General features: G+C 38.9%; 1 protein-coding gene across 2 annotated transcripts in view; it reads right to left on the bottom strand.

Moving 5' to 3' along the window:
* Window positions 1-2,692: 2,692 nt before the first annotated feature.
* Window positions 2,693-23,461, bottom strand: part of INPP5E (Inositol-3-phosphate synthase) — a 77,393-nt gene continuing 56,624 nt past the window's right edge. The window contains exon 8 of one of the 2 annotated variants that reach the window (XM_083144101.1): window positions 2,693-2,983. In XM_083144101.1, the coding sequence (XP_083000227.1) occupies window positions 2,863-2,983 (121 nt within the window). In that variant the 3' untranslated portion in view covers window positions 2,693-2,862. The remainder of the gene's footprint in view (window positions 2,984-23,461) is intronic. The other variant, XM_083144102.1, reaches the window with a different exon arrangement.

The raw sequence follows: 23,461 nt of genomic DNA, 5'->3' as shown, positions 1-23,461 counted from the left end.
TTTGGGCGATTGAATAAAAGCAGTGTTAGTGTAAAACTGATAGTCAATTTTCATCCTTTCATCAAATACAGTACAACTGATATGCAGTAGCGTAGCATCCTAATACGCCCATACGCCCGGCGTTCCCTGATTTAAAATTTTAAAAATGCGTAAATGCTGTAAATATAAAGTAAAACGTGACTAATTATATACATGTTTGAGCATAATGGCATTATAAAAGCTATTTTTCGCGATCCGTCTACAACGCTCCACTAACAGCTCTCCTTGTAGGCAGAGAGAAGGAGGGAAAGCTTGTGGCTTGGATCTCTACAGCACGGGCGAAATGCTCTCGCCATACGCGGGCGTATGAGCACCTGATTGGTTCTAGGGGCCATGTGACCTTTCCTGCCTTCCGATTCAAGGCGCTGTTCTTCCGATGCAGACGACAGAAGTAGAATTTCTACCCGGTTTTTCGTGCTCGTGCCTCTGCTCATGCTGTGTGATGCTACAATACGCAATATTGACTGACGTATCTTTAATGACCACTGCATTGGGTAATTTATCGCAAGAACAGTGAAGTGCATTAAAAATTAAAAGAACAAAACAGTTTTTGTCAAACAAGTTGATAAAGTCCTCGTGGTAGAAGTTCAGCCTGTGGCTGCTCTACCACCTAACCCACAAAACTATTTATTTTAAAAAAAATATTTTTTCGTTAGTATCTAACTGCCTAATATTGTGCCAGTGGAAATGTTTAGCATTCGTTTCAAAACTCTTAACATCGTATGATCTCTTGACAAAATTATTTTAAAATGTTTATCAGCATTCTCAAGATACAATAAACAGTGGTCTGAAACTCTGAATTACTACTAATAGGCACTGTTACGTCAGTAGAGTGTACGATTGTTGGATCATCCACCCACCTTCGTGTCAGAAGATTTTGCACAGCGTGCTAAGACGCCAGAGGTTTCCGGTTCGAATCCCGGCCTACGCATGTTCTTTGTGAGTGTCTCTTCATCAATATCATCACTCATATTCATATTTGCGATTAGCCAAAAGTGGTAGAAAGTGAAGTAAAATAAACCAAATCAATCAATAGTTGTCTCATCCACAAAAATGAAGTTTACTGTTGTTCTAGAGGCGCTTGTGATTCAGGTAGGTTTTTTAAATTACTTGCGTCATGCCGAAAGGTTTCCTTGATTATAAAATACTGTTTTGCTACACATGTGTTACGTGTGGAGCAAAATACTCCGAATGGTGTACGGTGTTTCTGACTTGAGCAATCTAATTAAAAATGGTATAAAACACCAGTGCTGCAAGCATTTATTGCACACTGAGGCATCTTATTTTCTAGATAAAACAAGCATGTATCATGTTTTATCGGAACCCGTCTGACTTAATGTAATAAACACAATGAGATTTTAAATAAACAATACATATATCGGCTAATTCCGTAAGTAAACTCTTAAGCAAAAAAAAGAAGGCCTACCCTTCCTTCTAACTTGGCGTTCCCATCCGAAATGCTCATGCTACGCCACTGCTGATATGTATTAAAAAAGCTACGCTAACACCCATGAATTACATTGTGTCATGAAGGCACTCTACGGAGGTAGAGTGCCGTACATTCTAGATATCAGCCATATTTAGAGGTGATATGATCACCATCCTCCATCTACCTTAACCCTCCAAGGTAGCCTGCAGGTACCTACTGATCTAGGGCTGGGAGATCCCCACAGCCACTCTACACAGGGAGACAGATGCCCTATGACACAACCACCACAGCTCAATATTGCAATATATCTTTGTACTAGGAATGGCTACAAAATCCAAATAACAGATATCCAGATTTCGGATGCAACAGATAATCCAGATATCTAGATAGTATGAATATCCAGATAATTCAGATATCTGGTAAAAAGGTAAAGTGTTGCCCTGTGCTTAGCACCATGCCATGAAGGCATATAGGGGATGCCCCACACTTTCTTGATCCGGGTCGTGAGTAGGGGTGATGTGATCAGCACCATGCCCCTGACCGCCTTCACCCCCAGGGTCTCCCCCAGGTAGCCTTGTTATTCGACGCTGGGTGGGCGCCGGAGCCGCTTCCGTTAGAAAAGTTCCCAGATTTGAACTGGCCGGGGATCAAACCTGGGACCTTTAGCATGGTAATCAGATGCGTTACCGACTGAGCCACTGTGGCCAGATATCTGGATAGAACAGATTTGATGAAGGATTTGTAGAAAATCCATAGTGAAATACGAAACTGACGAATAAAAGAATATGTGGATAGCCCTTAATTTGAATATGAGGGTAATCCATCAGAATATCTTATATGTGGATATTTGAAATCTGAATACAAAATTATCCGATATCCAGGTTTGGTTATCTCTACTTTGTACCTTGCAAAATATGAAATACTTAAAAACATTAAATTTGCTGACCAAGGCAGTTGATTGACATGTAACATTTCTACCCTCTATCAGGGTTAGGTAGAAACGTTACATGTCAAGTGTTTTTAAATGTCAATAAATTGCCTTGGTTAGCAAATTTAGCATTTTTAATATGGAAAGAAGGCTTAATTAATTATATTACCAATGAAATGCTTATAAACGTAATCAGATAAACAGCTTTTGTCCTGTCTCTGTCGACACTTCACTGGTGAAAGAGAGGAAGGAAAACTTCTACAAAATGATTACAATCATTAAGAATAAAACTTCTTTGTTTCAACAAGAGGTATTACACACACTTTGTTGCTGTTCAGCTAAGGCTTTACAATATTTTAGAATATCTCCACAAAGGAAATCAAGTGCTGCCTGAGTTTATTACGAATCTCGTTGTGCATCTCAAACACTTAAAGAAGTCCTATAATTCAATGCACGTCACTGTATCTCACACACGGCTGAACTCTGCTTGGAAGTCATCGCGGCAACTCGCCGTTTCATTCCTTCCAGGTACACCTCTCGGTTGAAGAGACCGGCGGCCAAAGGAATCCTGGAATGAAGAGAAGTTACTTTTAAAACAGGGATTAATTAGTACTCCATCTGCATCAGCCAATATAGCCCCCCCTCCTCCCCTCTGCTGTCTCTCCTCCCATTTTAGTTATGATGATGAAGACGATCAATAGGGGCCAGTGGCAGCGATTGGGTTCCAAAACTGGAAGGTCAAAGACAGTATATTTCCCTTTGTAGATAAGATTTAGCATTGTGTGGGGGCAAAAGTGGCATAAAGTGAGGGGGCAATTGTCCCCCTAATCACTGCCACTGATGGGGGCATACATGTTATGTTTTTGACGAAAACACAAAATGTGAAATAACACATTGTAATGTTCATTTTCATGTTTTTGAAAAGTGTGAGGTGTATTTTGTTACCATATTTTGTCACGAAATGATTCGAAATGAACTGCAAAATAAACCCTTAAAACATGATTTGATTTGGTGTTTTAAGTCCACTTTATGCAAGGCTAATTGGGACTGGACCTACAGTTTAAAGTGGGATCCGAACCTCTATGTGCAGTGCTCGAAAAATTTTCTTCAAAGCTAGGCGCCAGCTCTGAAAATCAGGCGCCAGGAAACCACCTACTAGCAATTGTGCATACTACGTACAGTATGTTTCAAAAGTTGTGCAATCCAAACTTTGAAAATATATATCATGAAAATCATAAGAGATATTTACACCGGGTTTTCTGCACTAAACTAATCCTGTAGGTTATCACTGGATTCATAAATTTATGTTAGCATTTATCTAAATAAAAGCAATTACATTATTTTAAAAATCATTGTTAATTTGTTGAAAACATCTGAGAACTGATTTTCAACAACAAATACCATTTGTGGGATCATTTGTTGGTGTTTGACTGGTTTTAATACAGTTGCTTTGTGAGGTTCAGCAGAAGCAGGGCATTTTTATAGGAAAACCTCTTGCACATGAGTGTAAGAATGAGTAGTAAATGCTCTTCAGCAATGCACACGCACTGCTCCAATGAATACGCCATGCTGAATCAATTTAAAAAAACAGGCACAGTAGCCGCGAAAGTGAGCCAAGGGCAGCCTAGGATTCTCTCAAGAGTCCAATTTCGGTACAAAATCTTGATTTACAATTTTTCACGTAAATGTATAGCCATTACTTAGACACATGTTGCATTCAACTGTTGGCAATATTTCAACCTGCTAGTGTTGACATATATGGATATGTATGTACCAAAAATGGCACTTTTTACTCAACCCATAAAATCGCCAGTCAAAAATTCATCAAATGTTGCACATGACCAATATTGGTCCCAAATGACACTCACATGGCATCAGTCATCAAATGTCTAATTATGACCCTTCGATAATTTTTATTATATATATTAATTACATATTTTTCTTACTCAGAAGTTCATTTCTGGGCCAGAATTTGACCAGGAAAACAACTGTGACATTTGTTTTCACCTAACTTTAAATTTAAGGGCGATTACCACTTGGGAGAGTGACACGTCCTTTCCTTTTTGCTTAAATGTTTATTGTTCAAATTATCGTTAGTATGTGATTATGCGGTATTTATTGTTTAGACTAATCACTGAAAATGTACAGATATTGACTTACCGGTATGTACATATCTTGTAGTATAGGTTGACATGGGAATTACGATTGTGTTTTTTCTTTACATAAAAGTTTAAAAGAGTGATGATGTGAATTGATCCTCTCAAGAGTAGCACATTTCCTTTTTCACTGATCTGAACGAAAATGCCACTAACATGTGAGGAACAGATTGCCATCATATTGATGTCAAGGGAGAGAAGTATGCGTGACATTGCCGCAGACTTCAATAACCGCAATCCTGCAAGACAACGGTGTCACATGTGGCCGTCAGCCAGTTGCTGGCAAAGTTTCAAGATACTGGATTTGTGGACGACAAGCCGCGACATGGACGTCCGAAAACAGCCATGGATGAGGGTACTGCTGTGGCGGTGTTGAAATCATTTGCAAAGTCCCCAACCTGTAGCACACGGAGACTGGCGCTGGAAAGCGGTGTCAGCAGGGGTTCAATTCAAAGGATTGTATGTGACCACCACTGGCATCCGTATAAGATACAGCTGCAGCAGCACCTTAGTGAGGACAATCCAGACAGGCGTTTGCAGTTTTGTGAGTGGGCTATAGCACAACTGCAACGTGACCCTGCCGTCGGTAGCAAGATTCTGTTCAGTGATGAGACTAATTTTTATATGTCGGGGGAGGTGAATAAGCAAAATCTGCGGTACTGGTCACCCGAAAATCTGCACTGGACAGATCCCAGCAAGGTGACGGGAGGCGGGAAGCTAATGGTGTGGTGTGGTACTTGTGGTTCCCGACTTGTTGGTCCATTTTTCATTCAGGGCAACTTAAATGCAGAGGGCTACTTGCTTCTGCTACGGGAGCAGATCTTACCATCCGGGAGCAGATCTTACCATCCGGGAGCAGATCTTACCATCCTCACTGTCCGAGGATGGGAGCTATCCTGAATGGTTCCAGCAAGATGGTGCTCCACCGCACTATGGGATGATAGTCCGTCAGTACCTGGATCAACAATTCCCTCACCACTGGATTGGTCACCGAGGGACTGTGGAATGGCCTGCACGCTCACCTGACCTGACACCATTGAACTTTTACCTCTGGGGACACATGAAAGCCATGGTGTATGCTACGAAAATCAGGGATCTGGCCCATTTGCGCACACGCATTGTGGATGCCTGTACTGCAATAACTTCTGAGGTTCTTCAGAATGTGGTAAGGTCATGGGAGAGACGATTACACGTGTGTGTTGCGCAAGAGGGACGTCATATTGAGCACGTGTTGTAACTTTGTGGTATTGTTAACTCTGCAACAATTAAAGTTAGATGAAAACAAATGTCACAGTTGTTTTCCTGGTGAAATTCTTGCCCATTTTGATGTCGCACGACCCCCTTCCCATTTAAATTTCTGAAGTTGAATTCAAGATGGCGGACATCAAGATGGCTGCCGACCATGCGGGTGACGTCAATGTGGTTCCCCCTTGGCCAGGCAACGATTGGTCATTGCCATTTTCACGTTCCATGCCGCAGTGGCCTTGTACTGGGGGTGTTAAGTGACTTATTGAGCCATAACTTTGTGGTATTGTTAACCTGCATCAATTAAAGTTAGATGAAAACAAATGTCACAGTTATTTTCCTGGAGAAATTCTCGCCCATTTTGATATGTCGCACAACCCTACTTCCCATTTAAATTTCTGAAGTTGAATTCAAGATGGCGGACATCAAGATGGCTGCCAACCATGCGGGTGACGTCAATGTGGTTCCCCCTTGGCCAGGCAACGATTGGTCATCGCCATTTTCATGTTCCATGCTGCAGTGGCCTTGTACTGGGGGTGTTAAGTGACTTATTGAGCCACCCTGTACATTTCCAAAGTTTGGATTGTGTGACTTTTGAAACTCTCTGTATAAGATGCTGAGCATCATGGTATTCAAAACATCGCTAAATTATTTGAGAAAGCAGGAAATGGGGGACAAAGGGTAAGAAATCGTTACTGACTCTATGGAATGTTCACAACGTTGATAAAAAAAATATAATTTGCTAACTTACGAATTTGAACTTAGAATCATCAAAATTTCGTACATATTACAGCAAAAGATCACAGTCGCCAGGCTGAAATTTTTAGTCCCCATGGCGACCGGAATTTTTCGAGCCCTGACTATGTGCCTCCACCAGGTATCGAACCTGGGACCCCTTGATTACAAGGCAACGACGCTACCACTGCACCATCGGGGAGGACCTCTTAAAAAAAATTAGGGTTTATTTACGGACACGACACCTTCTGGGGTCTAAATTATCCTGTTGAGTTATGCAAATCATGGATTGATTGATAGATTAATTCTGCTGCAAATATTTGAGAAGAAAAAAATGGACTCGCAATAAATGCGGTAAACGTGGTTTAAGTATTACCTGCCTCAAGTTTCGTGTTTCCATGTTGCACAATTGAATAGCACTCCAGACGCCGTACCCTTAGTGAATGAAGATTGTGATCGGAAAAAAACTATCCAACTGAGCAACGTGGAAACATGAAACGTCATGCAGGTAAAAATGGAATTCTTTACATAGGAATAAACTTATGCTGATAACTATATAAATGTGCTATTAGAAGTGAAATGTTAATTTTGTGTAATAAGTATAGTTCTGAAATCAAACTTAGTTTTTTAGTCACCATTTTAACACCAAAATGCCATTTTTATATGTACCACTTTTGATCCCAAAATATGGCCAGTTTTTGTACCAAAATCTCGATCTTTTATCCACCATAAATATGTGGCTCTAACGATCTGGTGAAACAGATGATGGGACAAACACGATGACATATCCATGCCGTACCCAAGGTTCAAACCTGGGACACCTTGCTTCGTAGCATGTTACAATGGCAACTCTGCCAAAGAGTTTGGTACTACTATAATCATATGTGTGTATCAGCTCATTGTTAATTTTACTGATCTAATAATTCTATAAATAGCTTGAGACAAAATTTTGCCGGCTTCAATTTATTGGTGTGCAGTTTCAATTAGGGTTGAGCCGATACCACTTTGAATCCATACTGAAACCGATACAAATGGACTGGCTAAGCGTGACATCACCAGAGCCAGTGTCCCGGATGCATGTTTCCAAAGAAACTTTCATGAGGCGAAGCCCCTATGCTTCGACATTGCAAACTGATCGCAAATGAGTGACTTTCATTAGTGACAGCAGTTAGAAAACAGAAATATGATGTGTATCATACATCAATGTCAAGACTAGATTCTGGAGAATACCTTGATATTTTACTTACTCCTCATGAATAAGGGGTTCAATTTTTCATGTGTTTCCTCAATAAAATACAGTAAAACTTCTCAATAACGGACAGGCCTGGGAGAAAAATAAATGTCCATTATTAAGAAGTGTCTGCTATTCAGAAAAAAGTGTAGGATGTTACACAATAGGACAGTACGTACTTTACGAACATAATGGTTGTTTTCCTACATTCAAGGAACAATATACTGTACTACATACAGTGAATTTCTAATTATTTAGTGATTTTGAGTGCTGAATAAGAGGTCCACTCACAGGCATGTGGTTGCTACGAGCACAACAAAACCATTCAAATGTTAAGTTATCAACTTTCAAGCCCAGTGTATTGGGAAATGAGCGTTTACCACGAAGATTTTCATTTCCAGTCCACAATTTAAGGATGTCACTTATGTTTCTTAAAATGTCACTGATCTGTGTTTTTCCAACAGCAAACTGCAAGGCCATGTCTCGAACACCAAGTTTTTCTTTCTCGTAGACGGTGATGACTTCAACTTTTTCCTTTAAAGTCAGTCGTTTGCGTTTCTGCAACATCGTAGCAGAAGTAACACACACTTCTGAAGATAACCACAAAGAATACTGTCTGCACTTTTAAAAAGAAATATGTTCGGTGTAACATGAAACAATGTTCGCTAGTTCAAAATACTGGCTATTGTTGTGTCAAATTCCAGGAATTGCGACCGTTTTCTTTCAGGCTGTCCGTTATTGAGAAGTAATGTTGCCATTAAACCCCATGTATTTCTGCCATGGAATTTAAAAATGTCTGTAATTCAGAGGTGTCTGTTAGGAGAAGTGTTACTGTACTTGATTTTCTTACATTATTTCTTAATTAATCCCTCATCTGTAAGTAATTAGTAAAATATATATATATTTACCACACTCTAATCTTCACACTGATGTGCAATACACCTCACTATTTTGCTTGCTAACTTATGTCGCTGTAACAAAGTTATACCTTTCCTATACATTTTCAATGCATAAGGATGAGAACAAGTGGGTTGAAAGATTTGTTTGAAAACATACATGGGGGACATTGGCTGCTAGTGACATCACTATTTAACCAGTCCATTCCTACTGACATTGAAACTGGTGGTTCAAAATTTGAACACAGGGTGGCCACTTTAGGACTATGATAAAATGCAAGTACAATTCCCAGTTTTCAAGGCAAACTTTCGAAAAATTCAAGGTTACAAGCAGATGTTTTCTCTATTTGAGCCTTAAATACTACCACCGCTCAACACCCACACACACAAATATATTAAGAATATAAAGGGTATGTGTGTGATTCCAACGTATCCAAAAATTCTAAATCAATTCAATTAAATGATGCATGTATTTAAAATATTCAATTTAATGCGTGGAGTTTACATTTGCCATTCACATACACAGACTTGAAAATACATCTACAAACACAAGTCACGAATGTTACGGAATAAACTAATATACAAAAAACTAATATTAATTGGGTAAGTATTTCAAACTCAAATATAACTAATAAACTTCAAGACATCTTGTCTTTCACTAATCTTCCATCTGTCAGATAGATTGTTCTGCAAAGGACATTAACAAAGTAAACGGGTTGAAAGAATTATGTTCCATTTTCCATGCAGCTTTAGTTTCTTTCCTTGATAAAAATAAAAGCTAAATGGTGAAAAACTTGCTTCGGGGCATTTATAAATATATATAAAATCATTGGGATTTGTATTAATAAAAGTCGCAATTTTTCACGTCTATGAAGAAAAATCACGCATAATTCCTGGAGCCAATAATTCATACAGAATTCCCAGAATTAAAGGAATTCTGTAACAGTTAAACCTTGTTAAAAGTCAAATACTGGGGTTTCCTGCATTTAAATTAGAGCTAAGCAGATACCACTTTAAACCAATGCCGATACTCTTACCGATTACCATCGATACCGATACTTGAAAATTTCAATAATTAAAATTTGTTCAAAATATTAATCAACATAGGTGTGTAAATAAACTTCTCCAATTTTATGTATCTATCTACCAAGAAATTTGCTTTAGAATTACATCATAATATTAAAATAGATATTATGTAATCACAAAATATGTTTTTCCATGCAAAATTGATGTAAAATAAAAAGAAAGTTTACCCCCACTCTCCCCCTCTTCTCCTTTCTCTTTATCTCCCTCTCTTTTTCTCTCCTTTCTCTCTCTCTTCTTTCCTTTCTTTCTCTTTCTCACTTCTCTCTCTCTTTGTTTCTCTCTATACTCTCTCCTTCTCTCTATCTTTCTTTTCTCTCTCTCTCTCTCTTCTCTCTTTCCTTCTTCCTTTCCTTCTCTCCTTCTTCCTTTTTCTTTCCTCCCTTTCTCTCTCTCTCTCTCTTTCCTTCATTCTCTTTTTCTTTCTTTCCTTCCTTCTCTCTTTCTTTTTTTCTTCTTCTTTTCTTCCTTCTTTCTTGAAAGAGAAAAGAAGAGAAGAGGGATGACACTCTGCCAAATTCCAACCGATACTTTATAATACAGATACCACTGATTTCGGCCGATACCGATGTCAACCCTATATAACTTTAACAAACAGAGATATTTCAGTGAAATAATGTTTGTACTGTTCTCCTCCGTGGCCGTGCAGTCTATGGCGCTGTGCTTTGGACTCCGACTGCCGGATGGCATGGTTTCGATTTTGCCTGGGTTCAGTCTCTGGGTTTTCGGCCTGTGTATAGGACCGGTGGCAACCCACCATTGTGAGGAAATTGGGGAGTTACGAGTGACTAGCATAACCCGGTGTCAGAAATCTCTATAACGGCTGAGGGTTGAACGTGCTGACTCCACATCACCCCATTACCGGTTGAAGAACTCCACACCTCTAGGTGGGATTGTGGGAGGGAGACTGGCAGTCGGAAGATAGGCCAAGGTCCTTCCAGGGCTGTCAAGCCATGGATTATTATTAATGTTTGTACTGCACAGCAGTCTTTTAAAGTTTTACCTGGCAACACTTCGCATTGAGAGAATCACATGATTGCGAGTGATCAGGTGATTCCAAGATGGCGTTGATTCAGAAGAAGGCGCAGTGTGTTATGTGGTATGCAGAGGCTGCAAACGTGTATTCTGGTTCATCAAAGTTCAGCAGCATGTATCACAAAAATTCTCCAGACGTAAAGATGGCTGGAGCATGGTGCTTGTCACATCTTCCCTATATGCCTCATGTCATGGTACCAAGTCAATGGGGAACTTTACCATTCTGCCTTTAGCATCCGTAGTTTAAACTAATAAAGACACAGATTATGGTTAAATATAAAGTTACACACAATAAAGAATTCCTGATAGCATAGTGGTTAACATTGTAGCCTTGTATTGAATGGGTGCAGAGTTTGAGTCCTGGTGGAGGTTCATTTCATAATGGTGCAGATCCCAATTTAAACTGTGGATCCAGTTTTGATACATCATCCAAACGTAAAGTAAATTTAAAATAAAGTTTGTTGAAACGTTTTTGAGACACATTGAGCAATGTGTATAATTAACCCTCATATGCCAGGCATTTTTTCCATATTATTATCCTCGGTGCCAAGACATTTTTCAGCCTAAAATTTGGAATTTTGTACTATTTTAATATTTTTTTTTTTTACTTTGGAAATCAATGATAGCAAAATAATGAATGATACTTTTGTTCAGTATAGATCAGGTTATAATGTTATGCTAATGAAAACCATGTATGTGTTATCAATTAGAAAGAGAAGAAACTATTTTATTTTTCGTAAAAATGAAGTTTGACCACCCAAAGATTGCTCAATTCAAACGTATAAAAGTAGTGTGGAGAAAATAATGCAAAAATTCATTTTTACATTTTTTCAACTTTCTTCATGTGTTTGACTAGCAACAATGTTGAAAGAAATTTCCCAGACTAGATTTAATAATCTGGTATTTGGTACACTTGCAAGTAATATTAGCCTTGTGTAGACAGTGTTGAACAGCTGTGGCTCCAGACACTAATTTTTTTTATTCTTAATGGTTTATTATGCAGCTTTGTTGCTATAGTAAAAATTATGCTGTTTGTTAATGTTAAATACAGCATGCTTCAAAATGGTTTGAACGATAAGAAACCGTTCCAGGAGCGATAAAACTTTATCAACAATTAAAGTTATATGTAAATACTTTCAACCATATCCTCAAGTTTTGTTTGCAATGGTCGTAGTAGTTCCAAATTTCTCCACTAGGTGGCAGGGTGATAAGTTCCAAGATGGCTGCCTGTGGTGCAGAGAAAGCTTTTTGCGTCTTACAGTTTCACGTTTGTCGGTCTGTTGTTAGTGTTCAGCGTGAGTTTCGTAAAGAACCACCATCCAAGAACTCCATACGTAAGTGGTATGATAAATTCAAGACAACGGAATGCATTTGCAAAGGAAAATCATCCGGTAGATGGTCCACGTCTGAGGCAGATGTCGAGAGAGTTCGAGCTAGTTTTCAACGCAGCCCCCAAAAGTCTACAAGAAAAGTGAGTCAAGAGCTAACAATGTCTCGAGCAACTGTTTGTCACGTAGTGCGTAGGCGTTTAACGATGTATCCCTATCGAGTGCAGTTCTTACAACATTTAACACCTAATGATCACACGTCCCGCAAAAATTTTTGCGAGTCATTTCTAGAGGTTATGCAGTGGTGATGATGACTTTATTGACCAACTTTGTTTCAGTGATGAGGCTACGATCCATGTGACAGGAAGAGTGAACAAGCAAAATATTGTCATCTGGGGGACTGAGAATACTTGTCAAATCGTTGAAGTTGTGCGTGATTCACCGAAGACTAATGTGTTTGGCGCCATTTCATCTACCAAAGTGTACGGTCAGTACTTCTTTCACAAAGAAACTGTGACTGGACAAACATTCCTACACATGCTTACTACAAATTACCTTAATAACAGACTGCCAGACTGCTGGATTGGGCGATCTACTCAAAATGATCAACAGTTACTACGTTGGCCAACAAGATCCCCGGATTTAACCCCCTGTGATTTTTTTTCTGTGGGGACATCTAAAAGACATTGTGTACAAACCTCCTCTACCCGCAGATGTCAATGAACTGAAAGAGCACATTACTGTTGCAGTGCAAACTGTTGATGCAGACATGTTGAAACGGGTCTGGGCAGAATTCAATTACAGAATTGATGTATGCAGGGTAACAAATGGGGCTCACATAGAACATTTGTGAGATACTGTATTCAAAATTTTATCAAAAAAACTTGGACAGTTTTAGGAATTACATGTAAAATTTAAAGCAATTTGGATGAAAAATAAAAAAAATGTAAGGAGTTGAAATCGTTCACATCATTTTGAAGCAGCCTGTATATCATTATTTTCTTATGAAAATCTAGTCCTTCAAGAGTAGAATGCACATCCTCATACTGTCGACAGTAGTCTACATTAGGATTGCATGATCATTCTCATATGAAATTGAGCAAAGCAAAAAAGCTGATGTGCACTGGAATGATAGTGTAAAGTGGGATCTGAACAAGTATGTACTATAGCTCCACTGGATATTGAACCTAGGACCTTTGATTAAAAATTAGGTGGTTGGGCAGGGGTGTATGAACAGGTGCCACATACAGAAAAGGAAGTATGTGAAGGCAAAGAATTACTGATTCTTAGAGACACCCACATTTCATATTTGACAAAAACACAAATCGTAAACTATCAAGTTGCAATGTTCTTATTTCTGAAAGATTCAAGGTATGTTTTTCTACCATGTTTTGTCACGAAATAATGCAAAATGAATTGAAAAATGCAAAATAAACCATTACACATGAAATTTAGAGTTTGTTTACCGAGACAAGATTTTCTGAAATCTGAATTATCATGCGAGTTAGGCAAAAATTATGTAAAATTGGTTAATTCTGCTGTAAAAATTTGAGAAGAAAAAAGAGGCCTCCTTTACACAGGAAGAAACTTAAAACCCTGACAACTAAATAACTGTGCATTTGGAAGAAGAAAATGTTTATTTTGTGTAATAAGTATTTTTTTAAAAAAATAAATTTAGGATTCACCTTTTTAATACCAAAATGCCATTTCACATACTGCTTTTGATCCCATAATATGCCCAGTTTGTACCGATTGATTGATTGATTGAATTGCTTTATTTTACTTCACTTTTTGTGCCACTTTTGGCTAATTTGCGAAGATGAGGATGAGTGATGATATGATGAAATTGATGAATAGACATCAGAAACGTCCATGCCCAAGCCAGGATTCGAACCCAGGACCCCTGGCATCGTAGTGCAATGTGCTAGCCACTCTGCCATGGGTGCCGGCCAAGTTTGTACCGAAATCCTGATATTTTATTCACTACTAGCTGATTGCCTGGCATTGCCCGGAATTTTATTTATCCTAAATATCTATTAGACAGGAATATAATGAATTCTAACTATAGTGTAAAATGAACTTGGGAGTTGAACAGCATTGGGAGTGTTACTATTCATCTCAGCAGATCCGAAAACTATGGATTCCACACTAATACCAGTTGTTTAACATGTCACCCCCTTCCCACCCTAGCCCCTAGGGGTGCCAGGGGTGTTTTGGAGTTGAATGGCATTGGGAATGTCACTATTCATCTTAGCAACCCCGACAACTATGGATTTCACACTAATATCCGTCGTTTTACATGTCACCCCTTTCCACCCCCACCTCTATGGGTGCCAGGGGTGTCTTACCCCCACAGTATTTCTTTCGAGATTGCAAGTGATATGTGTACCAAGTTTGGTTGAAATCGCTCCAGGCATTCGAGTTATGTTGGAACATCCACACATCCATTTTTATATACTGTATACAGAAGATAAATATGTCACTGTGTGACAATGTTCATTACACAGTGTTGCCTAGTTCACTTCAACCACAGGAAAAATTACCTTTCTTATCCATGATCATTGTATCAAATACAAGGCCTCTTCAGAAAGAAACCAAGCTCATTTTGTAAGGATTGTACATAAATTCACTGAAGAGAACCAACAGAGTGAAATTGTTGTTACGTGACTGGACGGGTTGTGCCTGTCAGGCAGCAAAAAATTGAATTAAATTAAAAACATGAAAACTTTTGTAAATAAAATAACTATTGTTTGAAGAAATACATGTATTATTAATTGTTGATACATAATTATGGAAACATGAAAATCATGATTTTTAAGTTCTTTCTTGATGTATATCAAATATGCTTGTTTTAGGTAGTGATTACTGTAATGCATATAATCAATTTTGCATCATAAAATTATGACTTTAGGCACATAACGAGAACAATGCCTTTCCGCTCACTTTCAGCTTTATGACTTTAGACAGATAACGAGAACAATGCCTTCCCGCTCACTGACAGCTGATGGACTAACTCCACGATTATGAACAATTGACTGCCGGCAACCACAACAAAAGGTACACTGAGCGACACAGTTGTATCTATCTGCCATCTATTGGAAAAAAATGAAAATTCAATTCATTTAGCTTGTTGCATGCTTCTCAGGCACATAGGCGCCGACTCCATGGGGCTTGGGAGGGCTCTAACGATGTGGGAGCAGAGCCCCCCAAATAATTTTGCTTAAGAGGATCTCACGTATTATTTTGCTTCTCTTGTAAAGTTTACTCTAAATTGTGCCACATGAACTTAACTTTAAATACACATTTGAAATGTTCTAGACCATCAACTTTGGGGGCTGAGACCGATAAACCATCAACTTTGGGGGGAGCCATGGGCATCCGGAAGGGGGGGCAAGGGGGGGCCGTGGCATCCCCTGGAAAATGAAAGTCAACCAAAAATGATGTATTTCACACATATAATTTCATTTTAGCCACAATAATATGTGTTAATTATTGCATGAACATCATAAATTCAAATTTAAGCAATGTTTTTTTAGAGAACAACACTTTTTGGAGAAAATGTGTCTTGTTTGCCCCCCCTGGAAAAAATACCTTCCTTGCCCCTCCCTGGAAAAAATCCTGCAGACGTCCATGGGGGGAGCTATGACCAGAGACAGCAAAACACACGACTTATATAAAGTGAGAATCATAGAACTTAAGACCTTCTGTAAACAAAAGCACGTGTACCTTAACGGGGTTGCCAACTTATGAAAATAAAATACCCCACATAGCCACAAGGTGCAAAGATATACCATTTGTCAAACGATGTGGAATAAGCAGTGTTTCACTGATAACCTGTTGGGAGTTAAATGTACATATGTAAAAAATGAAAAATGAAAATGTACACCTTGCCTGGTGGCCGACTTTCGGACTCGACACCGAAGTTCCCTGGTTTGAATCCCGCCATGGGTGTTATTTGTGGGTATCCCTTCATCAATTTCATCTGATGATCACTCATCCTCATCGTCGAGATTAGCCAAAAAATGGTTTTGATTTTTGATTTGATTTAGTTTATTTTACTTCGCGTTTTGTGCCTCTTGGCTAATTTGCGAAGATGGGGATGAGTGATGAAATGATGAAATTGATGAATGGACATTCACAAACAACCAAACCCGACCAGGATTCGAACCCGGGACCCTTGGCGTCGCAGCACGATGTGCTAACCACTCGGCCACAGGGTCGGGCTAGCCAAAAATGGAAGAAAAAAAAGTGACGCTAAATAACAAAAATCAAATACAAAATACAACTAATGACAAATGTGCGCGTGTCTCACGTGGTCATCTACATCTCAATGCCACACGTTCCAGTATCCTGCAGAGTGTACCTCAACGTCTGTAAAGATACATCATCCAAAAACACACTCGTATGTCCTTGTCACCCCATTCGGAAATGCTGGTTTATGCAGCAAAAACACCAAGGGAAACTAAAATGGCAACTTAGTGAAACATTGTTCCTGGCAAAAAAAGTGGGGAAAGAAGATGGTAAGATACACAAATATTTTGAGGCAGTCAAATTTTCTTGTACCCTACATACAAAGTAAGATGCACATTTGGGGGTGAATTCTTAAATATTGTCACTTTTTTCTCTCCCTTGTTGAGAGGTGTTCCTTTTAATTCAACCTCCCCCACCCTAATGGCCTGCCCTCACCCTCATCGTCCAGACTCGCCCTCCTTCACCCGCAAAAGTATTCCGGAGTGTGAACACCTGTGTGTCCGCCCCCCCCCCCCCCCACACACACACATCAACATCCTCACTGACAATGTGAAATCACACTATCATATGCAGACATTCGACATACAACTTCCGTTTTTGTACTTGACTTAGTGAGAAGTCTTGAGGTTGGCAACAACCTAATAACAGATTTCTTCCGCAGCATGTAGTCCGTTTTATAAAAGTACGCTAATGCAAGAAAAACGTGTAAATTAGATTGAGATATACATTTTAAAATATATTTTCATTAAAGGTTTCTCTTTATGATAATAATACGTGACGATTGTATAAATTACAACCGATCACGTGAGCAGCAAGAAAATAGCGCCAGTTTCGAACATGGTGACTTCCATGCATGCAGGAAGGTCTCCGTGTTCTCAGAGTTTCTTTCGGTAATACAGCCGTTTGAAAAGTGGCGAGAAGCAGGTTGCTCTTAACATGCATATGACGTTGTGTTGGTGGTATCCTGGGAAAGCACTGAAGTTAGTGTCCGAGTGTAGTTGTGTGTCTGCGTCTTTTGTTTTCGGTCTGGTGAAAGAAAGGAAAACGACCGGTCAAGTTTTGAGTCCCGTGAAGGAACACGTTGTTGCTCGCATAAACAAGTACACCGATTTAGAAATAAGCGCAATACAGCGCAAGGTGCATTCATATTTTTTGAAACAAAGAGCTGTCCATTGTGAAGAAGATATTGGTTGATGTTAATAGTGATGATAACGATCTCCTGGTTCGACGTTAAATCTCCTCTTGTGGCACGTTGAGTTCATTTTGGGGAAGCAAATTTGACAGACGACACTCATTGACAGGGACGATATCGTTGGCTAGCACCGAAAATGCCTCCAGTTCAAAGAGGAACTACTGAAAAAAAGGTAAGAAAAAACATTACTTGCATGAGACGTGGGTCTTTAAATAATAATGATTATTATCATCTTATTGTTTTCCAGTACACGAGAAACAAAGAAATATAAACAATCTTCTTTTATTCCTCGGCTTATCTTTGTTTAACTTCCGCTAGAACTGGCGGTATATTTGTTGCACAAAGGAGAAAACAATACACTGTATGTCAACAATGTTGGGCAATAATTTGGTGGAAGGGGCAGCATCAAAACCAAAAGGCTTGAATTTACTGAAACGATTCTCTCACTCTCTTGTAAGTTTTACTTTGGCGATGTCATACTGAAAGAGGAGGGGGAAGGGGAACTATTAACCCAGTGTCAGATAAATGGAACATGTGGCATAGAAAAATATGTTCATTCTTGAACAAGAACACGTATTTAATAACTTATCGAAAATTTCTTGTAGTTCAATGTGTATAAGTTAAAGTAGGAATACGTTTTTCCATGGTATGTAAAATTAAAGATCGGGAGAAGTGCCAGTGAACAGCATATGATGGCCACGGCATTCACGAACAGCTGACGCGGAGTGATACGTTACTCGAAGTGAGACGTTTGTTTACAGAGGGTCGGAAGGTTCGTGATTCCGACTTCAAGTATATAATTATGAGTATCGTTAACATTTTTACTAAAAAGAGTTTAAAAAGATGATGTGCATGAACTAGGATGGGACGTTCGGGTTACAAATAGCTCTCACATGACATTCAGAACGAGATCATTGATATATTAGGGAGATCTGTTTTGCGCTCTGTGGTAGCAGAGATTAAAAGTCGGGAATATTTTTCTATTATGGTTGATGAAACTTGTGACATATCCATCCAAGAACAATTGACATTCAGCATTCGAACTGTGAATGAAAATTTTGATAATTTTGAGGAATTCATGGGTTTTTACGAGATTCCGAACACTGAGGCCAAAACTTAAAAAAGGGAGGGAGTGAGTCATTCATTAATTTTATTTCAGTGATCAGAGCTCCCCCAATAATTTTGACAAGTCAGTGTCCCTGCTCAGGCATAACTTGTCCACTGTAGTGTTACTTGCCCAAGTTTCAAAACTGTTGCTAACCGCAGTAATGCAGATTGTGTTGAATGCCCACAGCAATTTTCAGCTACCCTACCATAAAGAAACTGGAAGAGCAATGAGTTATGTGTGAAATTGCAGAAAACTTTCGAAGAGAAATATGACATGTTACTTGAAGCCTATGATGAGAAATGTTTCAGTCACACACAGAGTTACGAATGGTACAGACATTTTAGATTGACTCGAACCTCCTTTGAGAACAACGAATGAGTAGCTCCTACGTTAAAGAGATGTTGATCATGTTTTTCAAGGCAGGGTATAGGGGATCGTTTTTTCAGAGTTTGTACCGCATGGTTCCACAGTGAATGCAGCATTCTACGTTAATGTCATGCAACAATTACAAGAAAAGGTGTGGCGCAATAGGTTTCAGATATTCAGATATGGCAGAACAAGTCCTGAATGGTTCATCATGATAATGCATGTGCTCATTCCTCATTCGTTGTCTGGGAGTTTTTCGCAAAGCACCAGACACCTGTTGTTCCACAACCAGCCTACTCCTCTGATTTGGCACCAGAAGACTTCTTCCTCTTCCCCAAGTTGAAATCAACTCTCAAAGGTCAGAGTTCTAGACAATAGAAGTGATCAGAGGAATTTTACTACAGAACCTACAGGCCATTAAAAAACTGAAGTTCCAGCAGGCATTCCAGGACTGGAAGGAATGCTGGGAGCGTATGTGCAGAGTTTATGGGAGTATTTTGAAGGAGACAGATCCAAATAGCTGGTGAATATTACCAGTTTCTCAATTTTGTAAAAGTTCGGTTCTTTTTAACAGCCCTTGTAAAATGTTACTTGCATATCATGTATGTTAGAAAATTGGACTGAAAAAAAGTCATTGTTGTTAATCTACGAACAAATCCAGTAATGGCAACACTGCAAATTCTGCCAAAGGTCTAATTTCATGTCCCAGACTATAATGTTAACCACACATGGGACCTGTTAAGTGTTGGCAAATCTTTGAATTGTTAATATGTCATACTTGATCATCAACATTCATTTGTTTCTAAAATGTATACATTAAAAATGTAAGTAGTGACATCTTGCATCAAGAATGTAAGTTGTGTATTATAATCACTGTTAGGGCGAATCATTGCAATGTTTATTATACCACAACGAACCAATGTATGAGTATATTAGTGGTAAAATACCCCCTGCCTACATACACGACAGAACTCTTTTAAAGTGTTTGGGTGGATAGAACTTGAGGCCTGCACAATGGCTCAGATTCCACATTAAACTATAGGTCCAGTCCCGATTAACCTAAACGAATATCAAGTGAACCTAAATTTTTGACAAACTTTGTAGACAGAAATTCAAGTGTGGTATACTGCAGAGGATGTTGTGTATCTTAAGAGTTCTTGGAAAAGAGACACCCCAATTCTTACTCGATCAGGTCATATGTAGAGGCACGCATACGTAACGTACTTTTTAATTTCATACGAAATGAAAAGACCCACATCTCACACCACGTAACGTTCTCCTATGAACAGGGGATCGAACTAGGGACCTTTAGGGGTCCCAGTGGGTGATGTAGCTCACTGATCATTTGTCCTCTATTCTAGAGCAACTAGCTACTCATGGTGAGCTTGATGGTGAGGTGCGAGAGGTAATAACTATACACTTGATGGCAAAACAAAAAACTTGAGTCTAAACCCCTACAGACTGGATCAGCATGGTGAAAGGAAATACCTGTTTCTCACTGTACGGAGAAGCTCTCTCATGGTGTCGAACCATGGACTGGTTAAACAAGGTGTCCATATGTGGCGCAAATCTGTAAGCTCAGACTTCTCTCTCTTTCTCGTAGACTTTAGCTCATACTTCTGTGCCCTCTGATTAACACTATAACGACGGCTACAATGACTATACGTTAATATCGGATCGGGTCTATTGGACCCGGGGAAATATTATATATTTTTTTCAGGCGTTCAATTTTTCTAATTTATATCAATGACTGAAAATAATGTTTCAGGTTATTTATTAATGACATTAACCATTTACATGTTTCTAATATGTAACATGTTTTACAAAATAACTTTAAACATTGAATAGCATATGTTAAAAATAAACCCTTGAGTTTTAAGTATATTAGTTTTCTTACATTTGGAACATTTTTATCAGGCTAAAAATTGTGCTTACGTATGTGAGTATAGTGTTCTTATTGTAGAACGACGTTTCAGAGATTGACTATCTCCTTCCTCAGGTTCATATAAAAAAACTAGGTACTTGGAAATTTGGAAGAAGGGTGGATCAATTTCCTCAAAAAATGGGACAAAGCCTGGAAGCCTGAACCCAATATCGGTTTCCACGTCACTCGGGAAGTTATGCAAGCTGCAAGGGAAGAACGTGAATTTACGTTGGATTTGTGACGTAATAAGGGGAAACGAGAAAATTAAGGGGAGGGGAAATATTCGTGGAGAATTGACCTTCATGTGGATTGAGATTCACAGTTGGGTAGGAATGGCCAAACCTGCAAGTTGCATTGTGATTCATGCAGGTTTTTTAGATTTTTAACTTTTTTAACTTTTTTACCTGTGAATAGGTCTACTGTACAAGTTTTTTTAGGGAACGACTTGCTTTTTACGTACTTCTAATAGCAAAAACTTAATATTTTAAATGTATCCTAACCAACCCTTAACCACAATTCTCATATTACATTTTTGACGCAGTACTATGTCAAGTACCTAGTTTTTTTATATGAACCTGAGGAAGGAGATAGTCAATCTCTGAAATGTCGTTCTACAATAAGAACACTATACTCACATACGTAACTACAATTTTTAACTTTCCTTTTTTATATTCTGGATTTGTGAGTAACACGCGACCTACCTACAAAATGTTATTTTTTATCAGGCGTCCAGTTTTCATGATTTTTAAGAATTTATATGTTTTTATTATTTACTGTTTGTTAAAAATAACTTACAACATCGATTAACATGTGTTACATAGGACACGTGAATGCTGAGTACAAACGTTTTGTTTACATTTAGAGCACACTCTTTTGGTTTTCAGATCGATTTTTGATGGACAAATGTGACACCTCCTTCTGGATTGTTTCTGTATACCTTGCTCTTCATTTGAACACCCGTTGGCTTGCTCGTCCATTACTAGTTTGCCACTGAGCTCCCTTCCCAGGTACTGCAAGAACCTTCTACGTCTACCCGTTTTTGCTCCCAATTCTTCCGGATGTACTGTTTGATACAAAACAAATGCATTTAGTGCACTTATGTCGATCATGTCAATATATATTGACATGATCCATAACCATTGGCCATCTACGAGTTTTTCATTTCACACTGTAGTTTCGCACCATTTGGTCCAATTTGTCGACACCAACTTTATTTTACTTATAATTATAAGTAATTATAACATCAGGCTTTAGCTGTGCTGTGAAAGAGTCGATTTTCGGCTGTTCATGCAACGTAGAAAGTAGAATCACCACCTTGTTCTTCTTGGGGCAATATGATACTATCATGAGATCATCTTAAAATCCGAAGAAAGTGGAGCAACACACTCGCTGTTTTGTGGCAGTAAACTCTGGTGGCAGCTCTCCTTTGTTCTTTCGCATCGTGCCGACCAGAGTAAGTTTCTTGGCAAGTAGATCCCTTGCAAGAGATACACTCGTGAAGAAATTATCTCACGTGATGTATCTTCCACTGCCTTCGATTTCCTTCACTACTCTCTCTCATTATTATCTCCAGCTTCCTTTCCCTTGTAGCCACAGCTTGATTCCGTATTTACCAGGTTTCAAAGTCATGTACTGTCTAAAAGAGCATTGCCCTCTAAAAGTGACCAGTTGTTCGTCTACAGTCATGCTGCAACCAGGAATGTACGCTTCTCGGAGGTAAACAGTCCAAGTCTCGAACACTTCTCTGATAGGAGACCTATGCTTTCTTCTACTTTTCAGCGTTGTCAAAATGCATTACTCGAGTTATTGCCTTGTACCTATCACGACTCATTATTTGAGAATATAGTGGACGACCTTCTACTCTACTATACATTTCGTTCACATCTTCATTCTTTGACTTGAATACTCCCATGAGAATAACTAGTCCAATATATTCTTCAACTCTTCCGTTTTCAGTTCCTTCCACTGGTCGACATACACTAAACGGCCTTCCTTATTGGTCCACAAGCAAATCTTCTGAAGAAGTTGTTCTCGAAAGAACAGAAGAAATGTCGACGCAGGAGATTGACATTGACTTTCTGCCCAGCATGTCAATTGATTGATTGATTGATTTGTTTTATTTAACTTCGCAGTTTGTGCCTCTCGGCTAATTTGCGAAGATGGGGATGAATGATGAAATGATGAAATTGATGAATGGACATTTACAAACAACCATGCACGAGTGAAATTCGAACCCGGGACCCTTGGCGTAGCAGCGTGATGTGCTAACGACTCAGCCACAGACTCCGACTATACGCTTTTCATTGTTGTGACAATCGTTGAAAAGTCACAGAGGCGAAGCAGGATATTTCTGCAGTAAAGAAATATATATATATATTTAAAAATTAAAATCGGGCCTAAAGGACCCATCCGTATGCAACGCTAGTAATACATTTTCTGACCAAACTTAATAAATAACCAAAGATTACAATAAATGATTTCAAGGGCATCTGAAATTTACAAAAGTCACGGAAGG

Source organism: Lepisma saccharinum, chromosome 22, assembly GCF_977018435.1.
Source record: "Lepisma saccharinum chromosome 22, izLepSacc3.1, whole genome shotgun sequence".
Lineage (NCBI taxonomy): Eukaryota > Metazoa > Arthropoda > Insecta > Zygentoma > Lepismatidae > Lepisma > Lepisma saccharinum.
Note: the sequence above shows the minus strand (reverse complement) of the source record. Positions and strands in the feature narration are given on the sequence as shown.